This window comes from Mobula hypostoma, chromosome X1 (genome assembly GCF_963921235.1).
Source record: "Mobula hypostoma chromosome X1, sMobHyp1.1, whole genome shotgun sequence".
Lineage (NCBI taxonomy): Eukaryota > Metazoa > Chordata > Chondrichthyes > Myliobatiformes > Myliobatidae > Mobula > Mobula hypostoma.
Window position 1 is genome coordinate 21,906,039 of NC_086128.1, and position 17,173 is coordinate 21,923,211.

General features: G+C 40.9%; 1 protein-coding gene across 7 annotated transcripts in view; it reads right to left on the reverse strand.

The window, feature by feature from the left end:
- Window positions 1–439: 439 nt before the first annotated feature.
- Window positions 440–17,173, reverse strand: part of LOC134340353 (R3H domain-containing protein 2) — a 265,555-nt gene continuing 248,821 nt past the window's right edge. For 3 of the 7 annotated variants that reach the window (XM_063037499.1, XM_063037500.1, XM_063037501.1), the window contains 4 exons: window positions 16,960–17,104; window positions 11,333–11,433; window positions 10,661–10,745; window positions 447–1,235 (listed from right to left, as the gene is read on the reverse strand). In XM_063037499.1, the coding sequence (XP_062893569.1) occupies window positions 895–1,235; window positions 10,661–10,745; window positions 11,333–11,433; window positions 16,960–17,104 (672 nt within the window). In that variant the 3' untranslated portion in view covers window positions 447–894. Of the gene's footprint in view, window positions 1,236–10,660; window positions 10,746–11,332; window positions 11,434–16,959; window positions 17,105–17,173 lie in introns of all 7 variants that reach the window. The other 4 variants (XM_063037502.1, XM_063037503.1, XM_063037505.1 and 1 more) reach the window with 3 other exon arrangements.

Sequence of the window (17,173 nt, forward strand, 5' to 3'; positions counted from 1 at the left end):
AAGTCAGGAGATGGATACAAGAAAATTTGCAAGTCACTGAGTATCCTTGGAGTATTCTTTTGTCTTCAAGATGCAGTTTTTGCCAGGACACTGACTCACCAACAGCTGGAACTTCCAGATACAGGTGTATTTTTACTACAATCAATTGAAACATCTTGTCTGCACACAGGTCTCCAAAAACAGATCTCCATTTAACTAATTATATGACTTCTAAAACCAACTTGCTACACCATTGATGATCTGGTGTGTCATATTAAAGGGATTGAATACTTATGCAATCAATTATTTTGTGTTTTTCTTTGTAATTCATTTTGATTACTTTGTAGTGATCTGTTTGTGTCAAAGTGAAAGAGTTTTTTTTTGTTGAACAGTGCCAAAAAAAAAAGTCAAATTAAACCCACTGTGATTCAATGTTGTCAAACAATAAAATATGAAAACTTCTGGGGGGAGGGGGTGGTGAATACTTTTTATAGGTACTGTGAATAGTATATCTGACAAGGAGTGCTACCTTGCAAATAAATGACAGCTTAAAACAAAGAAGATATTGAGAGTCTGAACTGGCAGACAAACTTTTATAATTAAAATCAAAAAAAAAACAGGTTAAATAAAATTTGTCGTGACCATACACAGTCAACTGTTTGTGTCACTTAAATAAGCTTCTTCTAATACGTTTGCACAACAGAAAAAATACACATGGGTTGTGTGGGTGTGTGAAATGGAAGTTTAGGGGAAAAACAAACTTTTTTTTTTCCAACTGATCACTAACTTTCCTTAATTATGCCTAAGGTGATATCTGGACAAAACAATGCACTACAGGAACAATGCTGACGTAAAACAAAGCCAATACAGTCATTCAAAGGAGAGAAGAAAAAGTAATTTTCAAATATCCATTGGCTACTGGGAACTGGCTCTTTCTAGAATGCGAAGATCATAGCTTCTCTTGGCTGTTCGCAGTTTAAACCTGTTTGTCGAATTATTCAGTCTGATAGTTGCATTTTGAGCTGCCATGGTTGAGGGAAACACAGCAACAATAGTATAAAGTGCAGCTAGATCACCAGCATTCTTTGAGTTCTCTGTTACTCTGTTACAGTCCCCAGAACCATTGCTGTGATGCTGAGAGTCTTTGAGCCACTGGATTTTGGCACCAGACATTGAAAGTTGATTGAAAAGTTTGTCTGCTTCAGTGCGAGTGATTCCCTCAGGAAGATCCGTGACTTCTAAGATTCGGCCAACAACTGAAACAAAAAAAATACATGTTAAGTGGCTCTAAGAGACAAAATTGCCTATTAACCACTGTTATTCAGTGTATTAAATTAGGTTCAAATACCTGCTACCTACAGACCAGCTCAGCTTGGCTGCAAAGTTGCTGGGCTCAGTCTTAGAACAATTTAACCTATACACAGTAATCACGGTCAAGGACAAGGCTTCTGTATCAGTATTCTATGTAAAATCATTCATCCTATCAAAACTTTAGAGCACAATCGGCATCCTACCCAGGACTCAGTTAACAGCTGAAGCTGCCACACACAGTTCTAATTTGCGAACATCACAAATCTCTACATGGCAGGAATGCCAAACACTTATTTGAAAAATGGAATTCAGTTATGATTACTATGAGTATTTCCCTTTGGGTGGAAGGTACACAACTTCAGAATGGCTGGAGGAACTCAGCGGGTTAGGAAGCATCTGCAGTATGGAGGGAAATAGTCATTGGTGTTTCAAGTCAAAACCCTTTGCCAGTCCTCCAGCACTTTTTGCTCCAGGTTTCCAGCATCTGCAGTCTGTTGTGTCCTTAGAATGATATCAAATATTTTGTGTACCATCAAAATACTATGAAAGGCCATTTTTTTTTCTTCTCAGGTATTTACAGGAAAATAATGTACAACAGAATTTATGAAAAACTATACATAACAAAGACTGACAAACAACCAATGTGCAAAAGAAGATATCGTACAAAGAATAAAGTCAATAAATTACCCTGAGAACATGAATTGCAGAGTCCTTGAAAGTGAATCTATAGGTTATGGAGTCAGTTCACATTGAGGTAAGTGAACTTATCCATGTTGGTTCAGGAGCCTGATGGTTGTTGGGTAATTACTGTTCCAATGGATGCTGCTTTCTTGTGGCAGTGCTCCTTGTAAATGTGTTCAATGGTGTGGGGGCTTGGCCTGTGATGAACTGGGCTGCACTTACCACTTTTTGTAGCCTTTTCCATTCTTGAGCATTGGTGTTTCCATACCAGGCCATGATACAACCATTCAGGATACTCTCCACTGTGCAATTATTGAAGTTTGCGGAAGTTTTAGATGACACGCCAAACCTATGCAAACTTCTCAGAAAGCAGAGTAGCTATTGTGCCTTTTTTATGATGACACTTATGAACTGGTTCCAGGACAGATCCTCTGATATGGTAATGCCAAGGAATTTAAAGTTACTGACACACTCCACCTCAGTTCCCTAATGAGGATTGGCTCATGGACCTCCGGTTTCTTTCTCCTGTAGTCAATAATCATCTTTTTGGTTTTGCTGACGTTGAATGAGAGGTTGTTGTTGTCGCACCATTCAACCAGATTTTCAATTCTTCCTTGGTCAAAGAAATGAACTACACATCTCAAGTGATTGTTTTAATAGCTCAGTTCAATTTTGGGGCAAAATAGTGAGTGAGATAACAGCATTCTGATGAAGAAAATATTTTCTTTAATTCTTTATTCATCTACTTCATTTAAAACATTCCAATAAATTACACACTCAGAATGGTAAAAATTCTTGTGGACAAGGCAGAACAGCAGCCAAGGAGAAAAACTATCTCAAATGGTGAGACACCTTGTGGTCTGTCTACTAATGCTCACCCTTCAAGCAGCAAATACTTTTTTTTTATCACAAATTGACAGATGTGAACTGTTTAATGGGGTCAATTTGGAACTGTGCCTAATGATGGGTACAACAGGTGATCCCCTTAACCAATTAAATTTAATGAAGGATGTGAAACATAAAGGACTATGATTTAAACTCAAGTCATATTTCAAAAGAGGAGAAAGGTAGATTGGATTGAGAGGAAAAAAATCAAATGAAAAGTATCAGTTGCATCAATCAGTACCATTGAAACCTTTCATACTGAATTTAATTTGATCTAATAGCACAAGTGCAGCAATTTGTTGAAACTCGCTTTCCTACCAAGTTCATGAACAGTCAGGGCAAGAAACTGCTATAAAAATACACTGAAAATATACCCCACAGAAATACAGAATCACAAGGTGGGAGAGCTAGCCAAAAACTGACCTCAATGTATCCTCTCAAACTCTGAAGGGAGACTCGTTACCTCAAAGCCCAATATAAAAAGTGTGGAAAGAATGGGAAGAAGCTGCAGTCAGATCTATGGCTCTAGAATTAGATTGCTTAGTCATCACACTACCCATCATGATGCATCATCCTGGAACTAGGATTCATTAATAGCGTGTTCCATTTAAAAAAAAAAGACATTTGTTCTCTGGAAGTGGTAAGGTTGGCAAGGCCAATAGTTATTGTCCGCTCGTAATGTCCTTGAGAATGTGGCGGTGAGGCACTGCCTTGACCCATACAAGCTGCTGGATAGGAAACTTTAAGGAATAACAGTATGGGTCCTAACTGGGATACAGCATGACTTGATGTTGCCATTTGGCTAATGTTCTTGCCCAGTAAGTCAGTAAAGCAGATTAAATTTACTAAGGTGTTGTCCAAGATGTTTTAGCTTGTTACTGTGGTGGACTCAAGCTGTCATGGTGCACTGTTCGTGATAGATTAGCTGCTGATCACTGTTGTACAGGATAGTGTTAAATTTATTGAACAGTATCAAAATTTCACCCTGCCAGATGTGAAGAGTTCAATAAATGCACATTTCATCACTGAGGTATACATATGAACAGGTCATGGACTACCAAAGTAGCTGTAGCATGACCCCAGATAGGTCTTAAATCACAGATCAAATTCTGGAGATATCCCGGAGGGATAAAAGTTGATGGCAAAACACATACAAGACTTTTGCCACATTGTGCTATGTGTGCTATTCATTAATGCCCTGTAAGAATTAACCATCATAAACAAAAAGTCTGCAGATGTTGGAAATCCAAAGCAACATACACAAAATGCTGGAGGAACTCAGCAGGTTATGCAGCATCCATGGAAATAATTAAACAGTTGACGTTTTGGGCTGAGACCCTTTTTCATGACTGGAAAGGACGGGGGAAGATGCCAGTATAAAAAGGTGGGGGAAGAGAAGGAGGATAGCTAGAAGGTGATAGGTGAAGCCAGGTGGGTAGGAAAGGTAAAGGGCTGGAGAGGAAGGAATCTGATAGAAGGGGTGAGTGAACCTTAGGAGAAAGGAAAGGAGGAGGGACACCAGTTGGAAGTGATAGGCAGGTGAGAAGAGGTAAGGGGCCAGAATGGGAATAGAAGAGGGGAGGGGGGAGGGAATTTTTTTTTTTTAACCAGAAGGTGAAATCTATATTCATGCCATTAGGTTGGAGGCTATCCAGAATTAACCGTGAATATATTTAACAGAACACCCACAACAATTATTCAGTGAAAGGCCACAGATTCTAAGATCTGGCAGCAATGCAGTGCTATGGGTCACTGAATTTAAAACCACACAGCAGTAAGATAGTACAAAACTTATGAAACTATACTATTCTCCAATGTTCTGAGTATGTAGACTGAAGATTGATAAATTTCCATCTGCAGTTTTTGACACCATAATGTAAACAGCCACATTACCCTTGTATAACGCTTATTACTTTGAGGCGAATAAGTTATTCCCTTGTAAAGCAGAACTGACACCCTTTCCTATCCTTGATTTTAATAGCATTATTTGATATACTTCAACATGAATAGAAGCTCTTGGTATACAGATTAACACTATTAAAATACAGAATAAGACTGCCAGTGGAGTAAACACATGTTAAAACAATGTGTAATGGTAATGACCACTGAGAATGCAGTAGACAGATATTAAAACTCTTTTCATGATATTTATGCAGGATGTTTGCTTTCTGTTTATCAAAGACATGGATGCAAATTTTTAAGACAAACTCCCATCTAAGACAGCCTAACAACTAGGTTTGCTGAAGGAGTTTTTCCTAATACTGTACAGACGGCATGATAGCATAGTGGTTAGCACAAAGCTTTATAGCGCCAGCAATCACTGATCTCTGTTCTATTCCTACCACTCTCTGTAAGGAGTTTGTATAAACACAAGAAATTATGCAAATATTGGAAATCCAAAACAACACACAGAAATGCTGGAGGAACTCAGCAGGGAGCATCTATGGAAAGGAGAAAACAGTCAACATTTCAGGCCAAGGCTTTTCTTCAGGACAAGAAGTTTGTATGTTCTCTCCATGACCATGAAGGTTTCCTCTGGGTGCTTTGGTTTCCTCCCACATTCCAAAGACATATGGGTTAGTAAGTTGGCACTGGAAGCATGGTAACACCTGAGGGCTGCTCTCAGACTGTGTTGGCCGTTGATACAAATAATGCATTTCACTGTATGTGTTGATTTTTGGATGTACATGTGACAAATCTTAAATCTTAATCTTTGCACTGGTACCTGTACTTGCTGTAGGTTGAGATGGCAATAAAAATTAACAAGTAACTGCAAACCCCAACCTGCTGCTTGCAACACATCACACTTCTTTGTCACCTTCTAATTGCCCCTATTAACAGCTTATCCTCAAAGCAACCCTGGCCTCACCGTATCTCTTCATCCTAACCATCCCTCCCACAATCTTCTTTCCAATTTATAACTAACTTGTTTCTCTCAGTCCAAAGGTCATAGCTGGAGTGAACTGTTCATTTACTGCAATCAGTTTAACACCGACAACTATAAACCATTGGCTTATAGTTGTCTGTGAAATAGCTTATGATTCATGCGTAAAATAATAATGGTAAAACCAGTTTAACAATTTCCACAGAAAAGGTGTATAATTTTCTTTTCCGAAAGTTAGCAAGGATTTGATACGCTTAAAATAAAAATGCAAAATGCTCAAGATACTGAGCAGGTCAGAAATAATCAACACATGACAAATAATTGATGTCAAATTTTATTTTCATTTTTTAGCAAAGCTAACAATGGCTGGGACATGTGCAGAACGGGTGGGTGGAACAGACCAATTTAAATTCCTGCACATACAAATGGTGCAATGTTACTGAAATTGGTCTTAAGTGCGTTGCTTCTGATATTCAAGTATCAAGGCTAAAGAGCACTCATGAGAGGTATTATATTGTTGCATTGTGAGAGTATCAAAGTGCTCATGCTGTTACTTAAATGTATACTTAAATTGTGTGCATGAAGGAATACACTGTAAGCAGAGCAGCAATGGCTGGAGTCTCTGCGAAAAATGAGGGAAGTGCAAGACAGATATATTTCAAATAAGAAATTTTCAAATGGAAGAATGACACTACCATGGCTGACAAGTGAAGTCAGAGCCAAAGTAAAAGCAAAAGAGAGGGCATACAAGGAAGCCAAAGCTAGTGGGAAGATAGAGGATTGGGAAGCTTTTAAGAACTTGCAGAAGGAAACTAAGAAGGTTCTTAGGAAGGAAAAGATGAATTATGAAAGGAAGCTGGTAACTAATATCAAAGAAGATACTCAAAGCTTTTTTAAGTATATAAAGGGTAAAAGAGAGTTGAGGGTAGATATAGGACCAATAAAAAATGATGCTGGAGATATTGTAATGAGAGATGCAGAGAAGGCAAAGAAACTGAATGCGTATTTTGCAGTAGTCTTTACAGTGGAAGGCATCTGCAGTCTACCGGACATTCAAGAGTGTCAGGGAAGTGAAGCAGGTGCAGTGAAAATTACAACTGAAAAGGTGCTCAGGAAGCTTAATGGCTGAGGGATAAGTCTCCTGGACCTGATGGAACAGACAAATTAGGAAAGTGTTTTGTTGGAGTAAGGGGAAATATGAAGCTATCAGTTAGGAACTTAGAAGCATTAATTGGGAACAGATGTTCTCAGGGAAATGTACGGTAGAAATGTGGCAAATATTCAGGCGGTATTTGCGTGGAGTTCTGCAAAGGTACGTTCCAATGAGACAGGGAAAGGATAGTAGGATACAGGAACCATGGTGTACAAAGGCTGTTGTAAATCTAGTCAAGAAGAAAAGAAGAGCTTATGAAAGGTTCAAAAAAAAGCTAGGTAATGATAGAGATCTAGAAAATTATAAGGCTAGCAGGAAGGAGCTTAAGAATGAATTAGGAGAGCCAGAAGGGGTCATGAGAAGGCCTTGGCAAGCAGCATTAAGGAAAACCCTAAGGCATTCTACCAGTATATGAAGAGCAAGAGGACATGAGGACATGAAAGAATAGGACCAATCAAGTGTGACAGTGGAAAAGTGTGTACGGAACCGGAGGAGATAGCAGAGTTACTTAATGAATACCTTGCTTCAGTATTCACTACGGAAAAGGATCTTGACATTTGTAGGGATGACTTACAGCGGACTGAAAAGCTTGAGCATATAGACATTAAGGAAGAGGATGCGCTGGAGCGTTTGGAAAGCATGAAGTTGGATAAGTCACTGGGACAGGATGAGATATACCCTAGGCTACTGTGGGAAGCGAAGGAGGAGATTGCTGAGCCTTTGGCAATGGCAATGAAGGGAGGGGTTCTGGAGGATTGGAGGGTTGCAGATGTTGTTCCCTTATTCAAGAAAGGGAGTAGAGATAGCCCAGGAAATTATTACCAGTGAGTCTTACTTCAGTGGTTGGTAAGTTGATAAAGAAGATCCTGACAGGCAGGATTTATGAACATTTGGAGAGGCATAATATGATTAGGAATAGTCAGCATGGCTTTGTCAAAGGCAGGTCGTGCCGTACTAGCCTGAATGAATTTTTTTGAGGATGTGACTAAACACATTGATGAAGGTAGAGCTGTAGATGTAGTGTATATGGATTTCAGCAAGGCTTTTGATAAGGTACCCCATGCAAGGCTTATTGAAAAAGTAAAGAGGCATGGGATCCAAGAATTAGCCTTGTGGATCCAGAACTAGCTTGCCCACAGAAGGCAAAGAGTACTTGTAGACGGGTCACATTCTGCATGGAGGTCGGTGACCAGTGGTGTGCCTCAGGGATCTGTTCTGGGACCCCTACTGTTTGTGATTTTTATAACTGACCTGGATGAGGAAGTGGAGGGATGGGTTAGTAAATTTGCTGATGACACAAAGGTTGGGGGTGTTGTGGATAGTGTGGAGGGCTGTCAGAGGTCACAGCGGGACATTGATAGGATGCAAAACTGGGCTGAGAAGTGGCAGATAGAGTTCAACCCAGATAAGTGTGAGGTGGTTTACTTTGGCAGGTCAAATATGATAGCAGAATATAGTATTAATGGTAAGACTCTTGACAGTGTGGAGGATCAGAGGGATCCTGGGGCCGTGTCCATGGGACACTCAAAGTTGCTGCGCAGGTTGACTCTGTGGTTAAGGCGGCATATGGTGCATTGGTCCTCATCAACTGTGGGGTTGAGTTCAAGAGCTGAGAGGTAATATTACAGCTGTAGAGAACCCTGGTCAGACCCCACTTGGAATACTGTGCTCAGTTCTGGTCACCTCACTACAGGAAGGATGTGGAAACCATAGAGAGAGTGCAGAGGAGACTTACAAGGATGTTGCCTGGATTGGGGAGCATGCCTTACAAGAAAAGGTTGAACTTGGCCTTTTCTCCTTGGAGCGATGGAGGATGAGAGGTGATCTGATAGAGGTGTATAAGATGATGAGAGGTATTGATCGTGTGGATAGTCAGAGGCTTTTTCCCAGGGCTGAAATGGCTAACATGAGAGGGCACAGTTTTAAGGTGCTTGGAAGTAGGTATAGAGGGGATGTCGGGGGTAGGTTTTTTTTATGCAGAGAGTGGTGAGTGCGTGGAATGGGCTGCCAGCAATGGTGGTGGAGGCGGATACAACAGGGTCTTTTAAGAGGCTGCTGGATAGGTACACGGAGCTTAGAAAAATAGAGGGCTATGGGTAACCCTAGGTAATTCCTAAAGTAAGTACATGTTCAGCACAGCATTGTGGGCTGAAGGGCCTGTATTGTGCTGTATGTTTTCTATGCTTCTATATTCTGTGAATGCACCCTTGGGTTCTGAAGGAAGTAGCTGGAGAGATGGCAGAGGCAGTAACAATGATCTTTCAAGAGTCGATAGATTCTGGCATTGTACCGGATGACTGTAAAACCGCAAATGTTACTCCGCTATTTAAGAAGGGTGGGAGGCAGCAGAAAGGAAACCATTGACCTGTTAGCCTGACACTAGTGGTTGGGAAGTTATTGGTATCGATTGTTGGGGATGAGATTACAGAGTACCTGGAGGCACATGACAAGATAGGCCAAAGCCAGAATGGTTTCCTGAAATGAAAATCCTGTCTGACTAACCCACTGCAATTTTTTGAGGTAGACAAGGGGAGATGCAGTGGATGTGGGGTGTACTTGGATTTTCAGAAGGCCTTTGACAAGGTGCTGCACATGAGGATGCTTAGCAAGTTAAGAGCCCATGGAATTACCAGCAAGTTACTAGCATGGGTGGAGCATTGGCTGATTGGCAGAAAACAGAGTAGGACTAAAGGGATCCTATTCTGTCTGGCTGCTGGTTACTAGTGGAATTCCACAGGGGTTGGTGTTGGGACCGCTGCTTTTTACTATGTAATCCACTGATTTGGACTATGGGATTAATGGATTTGTGGCTAAATTTGCTGATGATACAAAGATAGGTGGAGGAGCAGGTAGTGTTGAGGCTGCAGAGAGACTTAGGTAGTTTAGGGGAATGGGCAAACAAGTGACAAATGAAATACAATGTTGGAAAGTGTATGGTCATGCGCATTGGTGGAAGGAATAAATGGGCAGACTATTACTTAGATGGGGATAGAATTCAAAATGCAGAGATGCAAAGGGACTTGGGAGTCCTTGTGCAGGATACCCGAAAGGTTAACCTAAAGCACATCCTCTCAAACCAGCCATCCACTCTGATAAGCACCTCTGACCCACAAGTGACAGAGTCTGCAGTCCTAAAATTCATTTCATCTGTCGTCTCAGGATACACAGAACTGGAGTGGAAACAAGCCACCCTCAACCCCAAGGGACTTCCTGAAAACAATTTATAACTGACCTAAAATAAACTGCTATTTCATAAATATTATTTCAGATTTCCCAGCTTCACTCCTGAAAGGCCCATCTCTAATTTTTAGGCTATACTCCCTTGTACTAGACCCCACACCTAGCAGAAATATTTCCTCCCTTCCTATATTATGTGGCCCTCTCAACTGAAAATCAAACAAATTAGCTCTATGTTCTAAATTTCAAGGAAAAGTCAGCGTAATCTTCTTTTACCATTTAATGCATCGAAAACAGGTATCATTCTGGTAAATCTCACATTGCATTCCCTCCAATTTCCTCTTAATGAAATGTCATCATTCAAATGATCTAAGAAATCAGGTATTTTTACTGGAATTTTCACTCTGCAATGTAATATGCATTGCTTAATTGAAATCATTGGATAAATGAAATTTGTTTGTGACAAATTCACAGTAGACAGTATAACATGAATAGTGATTCTTCCATTAATAAATCTCATTCTGAGCAGTGAAAACTTTGAAGATACAGCAAATTCTTCATGTAATACCTGTAATGGTTCAGATACTAACCAACATCTCCTGTGCCAAGATCAGTTGACGCAGATTTCAGGGTTGGCTTCTTTCCTCGTTTAGTGTGTTTCGTACTGCATGGACCCTTTAAATAAAAAAAAATCAATGGAGTCTGTTTATATGGCAGCATTAAACTTGCACCAAGAAATACAATGAATTGGCATACAGTCATCAGAGGGATCCAGATTTACTAAGAGTTTGTATAGCTCAAGTAGCACTCAGCTGATTCCCTACCCACCCTCTCAAGCAGACAGAACACAAAACTTTAGGATAGTTATTAATAATAATGGCAAATGAAAATATACAAATAGTTCTTTTTTTAATCTACAGATCAGGTTACGAAAAGACTTTTCTTTCCCCCACAAAAAAAAACTTAATTGAAATTTCAGGGAGTGTTCAACTGGTAGGAGAAAGGTGAAGTCTTGAGACAGCATGAACAGTAGAATGGAATTGCTTCACATAGAGATTTAAGAGCAACGGTTGTCCCCTGGACTTCATGTGCTAATATCGACACATCCCCAGGATTCTAGTGCAAATACTCATGTTATTGGAATTACCCACCATTCTAACAGAACTTGTACACTGGTGGGAAGTATTTAAAAGATTGGTCTGCAAACATTCTTAACATATTGCAGAGGACAGCTCTTTCCTCATGCTTTTCTCAATCCTTACCTGATGAGCTGAATACTGGCACTGTCCATGGATTACTGGAGGTGGACATACTGGAAGGTTGTACTGCAAAGGCTGACCAAGTAAAGAATAACGAGTATCACCTAATGAAGAGAAATAGGAAAATGAGGAACTGCCTTGCCAGGACACTGGACACCGAGTAACTTAAATTTGTAACCTGAATCTGAAACAGGAGTTAAACCAAGACCACAAAGGCGATGGTCCTTGAGTGAGTGAAACATTCAGAAGGCACAGACTAATAAAGGCTTCTGAACAGCTGTGGCTGAGTGCTCAGCTGACACACTAATCGTTTCCTCGTGTAAGCTCCAGTTTACAGAATCACAAGGAATCAATGCATGGTATAACGAGCAGGAACTGCAAAAGTATATCAAAAGTATAATGTCATGTAGGCAAACAAACACCTTGATTTTGCATAAGTGTCCCCAACACATTTGAAACATCAATGCAATTTGTTTCATATGGTTTTAATGTTTTCTGTTTCTAGCTCCTTTGACCAAGGGAGCTGGCAGATACTATTTGATGGTCATGACAAGACACATGGCAGTATTTTTTGGTCCAACTGTCCTTAGATAATAGAAACGGGGCAGCACAGCAAGTAGAGTGCCTCTCATAGTTCTAGAGACAGGTTCAATCCTGACCTCCGGTGCTGTCTGTGTGGAGATCGCATGTTTGTTCTCCCTGTGACTACATGGATTTTCCCCGGGTGCTCCAGTTTCCTCATATGCCAAAGATGTGGGTTGGTAGGTTAACTGGACACTAGTTGTTGCTAGTCTGTCAATGAGTGGGAGATTATGAGAGTGTGGGGAGAATAAAATGGGATTTGTATAAATGGGTGGTTGATGGTCCGTATGGACTCAGTGGGCTGAAGGGCCCATTTCCATGTTGTATCTTATCATGACTCTACTTCCAAGGTTCACTTGCATTCCTTTTTAGTAGGGAAGGCTAGATTGACAATCCAAACTACTTTTGATGGCAACAATTGAAACATGGTTGATTTTAACCGGATCTCATATTTTTAGCCATATACAGTGGCATGCAAAAGTTTGGGCACCCTAGTCAAAATTTCTGTTACCGTGAATATCTAAGGGAGTAAAAGATGAACTGATTTCCAAAAGGCATAAAGTTAAAGATGACACACTTCTTTAATATTTTAAGCAAGAAAACTTTTTTAATTTCCATCTTTTACAGTTTCAAAATAACAAAAAAGGCAAACGGCCTGAAGCAAAAGTTTGGGCACCCTCCATGGTCAGTACTTAGTAACACCCCCTTTGGCAAGTATCACAGCTTGTAAACGCTTTTTGTAGCCAGCTAAGAGTCTTTCAATTCTTGTCTGGGGGATTTTCGCCCAATTCTTCCTTGCAGAAGGTTCTAGTTCTGTGAGATTCTTGGGCCGTCTTGTATGCACTGCTCTTTTGAGGTCTATCCACAGATTCTCGATGATGTTTAGGCCAGGGGACTGTGAGGGCCATGGCAAAACCTTCAGCTTGCACCTCTTGAGGTAGTCCATTGTGGATTTTGAGGTGTGTTTAGGTTCATCATCCTGTTGTAGAAGCCATCCTCTTTTCATCTTTGGCTCTTTTTTTTTTACAGACAGTGTGATGTTTGCTTCCAGAATTTGCTGGTATTTAATTGAATTCATTCTTCCCTCTACCAGTGAAATGTTCCCCGTGCCACTGGCTGCAACACAAGCCCAAAGCATGATCGATTCACCCCCGTGCTTAACAGTTGGAGAGGGGTTCTTTTCATAAAATTCTGCACCCTTTTTTCTCCAAACATACCTTTGCTCATTGAGGGCAAAAAGTTCTATTTTAACTTCATCAATCCACAGGACTTTTTTCCAAAATGCATCAGGCTTGTTCAGATGTTCCTTTGAACCTTCTGAATAGAACTTTTTGGAACTCAGCAGGCCAGGCAGCATCTATGGAAAAAAAGTACAGTCCACATTTCGGGCTGAAACCCAGTCCTGCCGAAGGGTTTCTGCCGGATATGCCGACTGTACTTTTTTTACTTTAGTATTCACTATGGAAAAGGATCTTGGTGATTGTAGTGATGACTTTCAGCAGACTGAAAAGCTTGAGCATGTAGATATTAAGAAAGAGGATGTGCTGGAGCTCTTGGAAAGCATCAAGTTGGTTAAGTCGCCGGGACCGGATGAGATGTACCCCAGGCTACTGTGGGAGGCGAGGGAGGAGATTGCTGAGCCTCTGGCAATGATCTTAGCATCATCAATGGGGACGGGAGAGGTTCCGGAGGATTGGAGGGTTGCAGATGTTGTTCCATTATTCAAGAAAGGAAGTAGAGATAGCCCAGGAAGTTATAGACCAGCAAGTCTTACTTCAGTGGTTAGTAAGTTGATGGAGAAGATCCTGAGAGGCAGGATTTATGAACATTTGGAGAGGTATAATATGATTAGGAATAGTCAGCATGGCTTTGTCAAGGGCAGGTCGCGCCTTACGAGCCTAATTGAATTTTTTGAGGATGTGACTAAACACATCGATAAAGGTAGAGTAGTAGATGTAGTGTATATGGATTTCAGCAAGTCATTTGATAAGGTACCCCATGCAAGGCTTATTGAGAAAGTAAGGAGTCATGGGATCCAAGGGGACATTGCTTTGTGGATCCAGAACTGGCTTACCCACAGAAGGCAAAGAGTGGTCGTAGACGGGTCATATTCTGCATGGAGGTCAGTGACCACTGGTGTGCCTCGGGGATCTGTTCTGGGACCCTTACTCTTTGTGATTTTTATAAATGACCTGGATGAGGAAGTGGAGGGATGGTTAGTAAGTTTACTGATGACACAAAGGTTGGGGGTGTTGTGGATAGTGTACAGGGCTGTCAGAGGTTACAGCGGGACATTGATAGGATGCAAAACTGGGCTGAGAAGTGGCAGATGGAGTTCAACCCAGATAAGTGTGAAGTGGTTCATTTTGGTAGGTCAAATACGATGGCAGAATATAGTATTAATGGTAAGACTCTTAGCAGTGTGGAGGATCAGAGGGATCTTGGGGTCCAAGTCCATAGGACGCTCAAAGCAGCTGTGCAGGTTGACTCTGTGGTTAAGAAGGCATACAGTGTATTGGCTTTCATCAATGGTGGAACTGAATTTATGAGCTGAGAGGTAATGTTGCAGCTCTATAGGACCCTGGTCAGGCCACACTTGGAGTACTGGGCTCAGTTCTGGTCGCTTCACTGCAGGAAGGATGTGGAAATCACAGAAAGGGTGCAGAGGAGATTTACAAGGATGTTGCCTGGATTGGGGAGCATGCCTTATGAGAATAGGTTGAGTGAACTCGACCTTTTTTCCTTGGAGCGACGGAGGATGAAAGGTGACTTGATAAGAGGTGTATAAGATGATGAGAAGCATTGATCGTGTGGATAGTCAGAGGCTTTTTCCCAGGGCTGAAATGGTTGCCACAAGAGGACACAGGTTTAAGGTACAGAGGAGATGTTAGGGGTACGTTTTTTAACACAGAGGGTGGTAAGTGCGTGGAATAGGCTGCCAGCAATGGTGGTGGAAATGGATAGGGTCTTTTAAGAGACTTTTGGATAGGTACATGGAGCTTAGAAAAATAGAGGGCTATGGGTAACCCTGGTAATTTCTAAGGTAGGGACATGTTCTGCACAACTTTGTGGGCTGAAGGGCCTGTATTGTGCTGTAGGTTTTCTATGTTTCTATGTAAGTGCATCTGTTTCAAATTCCATGAAAGAATAGTTGCATCTTATGTAACTACTTGGGAGTGTTAAAAATTTGACATCCCCACAGAATGGAGCTGAGCCAAGCAGTAGGCCCTTCCACAAGCCCATCAACTCATTGCTGAGTTGGAGGCTCTGGAGTAGACTAGAAACAAGGACCTCAGAGTTATATGTTGTAGGAGTTCCATCTCTACTTCGTATGTTTTTTTTCCTCGAAAGGTATGACAGCTCAGGCCAGGAATTAGAACATTCAAAGAAATCGTGCTTCTCATGTTCACATTCAAGTTCAGTTTATTGTCATTCAACTGTGCACATGTATATCACCAAAAGAAACAACGTTTCTCTGGATCAAGGTGCATAACATAGTAAATGTAACTCACATACCCAACACTTAAGTAATATTACCACAAGTAATAAGGTTATATGATACAAGTTAAAAAGTAAACAGTATAACATTACTGCTACTTCATGTGTGATGAGACCTGGGTGGTGGCAGGGAGTACAGTCATCTTACAGCCTGGGGGAAGAAGCTGTTTCTCACCCTGACAGTTCTTGTCCTAATGCTATGGTACCTCCTGCCTGATGGTAGAGGGTCAAAGAGAATGTTGGATGGATGGGAGGGATCATTGATAATGCTAAGGGCTGTGCGTACACAGTCATCCTGATAAATATCTCTGAGTGGAGAGAGACCCTGATGATCCCCTCAGTAGTCCTCGCAATCCCCGTACCAAATGGTAATGCAGGGTCAGGACAGCTTCAATGGTGCTCCTGTAAAAATTGATTAAAATGGGGGAATGGAGCCTCATTCACCTTAATCTCCTCAGGAAGTAGAGACGCTGCTGTGCTTTCTTGACCAAAGAGGTGGTGTTGAGGGACTAGGTGAGATCATCCATTATGTGCACTCCCAGAAACTCGGTGCTCGTAAATCTCTTCACGGAGGAGTCATGTATGTGCAATGAGGATTGGTCAGAATGCACCTTCCCAAAGAACACAATCATCTATTATCTTGTCCATGTTGAGACTCAAGTTTTTCTGCTCATTTTCCAACCATGATTTGATCCAGTTCAGATTATTTTGGTTTTGGGACATCTTCAGGAAGGTGCCCTTAGTAAAGTCATGCTGATACATTTTTATTAATGAATTAAGTTAAATAGTTAAGGATGTAACATATCAAGAAGTGTGTAACTTAAAATCAAAGACTATGGTTACACTGGGAACTGCAATGCCAGTAATAGAAAACCCAATATGTTACTTAAGAGGAAGAACTCTTATCATTCATGGATTGCAAGACAATTCAAAGCCATCAGCAGGTTGATCAAAGAAGACTGCAAGGAGAGATTGTTAAAGGTGAGTCACAAGTTGAGCAAGAATTTTGATGGACAAACTGAATACTGGAGATATAGCTCAGAATCACGTTTATTATCACCGGCATACGTGAAATTTGTGAGCTGATAAAGCTAATTAGAATACTTATTAACCTTGAGCACATGGTAGATGAGGAAAAGTAGTAGTATGGACAGAATGTTTTTGTTTTGACCAGAAATACAGAGTTAAATTAAATGCAAGATGTTCGGATACGACAAAAGATAGAAGCGGCGTACCTAACGAGCACGCGCGCACGTGTGTGTGTGTGTGTATATATATACACACATACACATACATACATACACACACACGTGTCTCACATTAGGAAGGAGGGAGAGATGAAAGTGCAATCTTGAAATGTTCGTCAAGCATGCTGTACAGTTGCACCACTGCTTTTAACCCTACAATGGATTCATTGCCTTTGTCAACACTAAAGCAACAGAGGGTACAATTATCACAAACATTTAAATACAGTTAAATGTCCTCTGTATTAGAAGAATCAGTATACATTATTTTAACCCATTTTACATATTATTTGAAGAGTTATTCACCTTGTGCTGGACCCACAGGTCTGGAAAACTGGGCAATAAGTGGCAGTGGTGCTAGACCAGGACAGACATTTGTCACATTCGTCACTGGAGATGGCGTTGGAGATTGGGTTGGCGAGTTAAGGGGACTATTTAGTTGTGCGTTGACCTGAGGAAATAAACGTCAGAAGTAAACAGCAAATATCACAGATAAACAATTTTAAGTTAAGACTTTGCA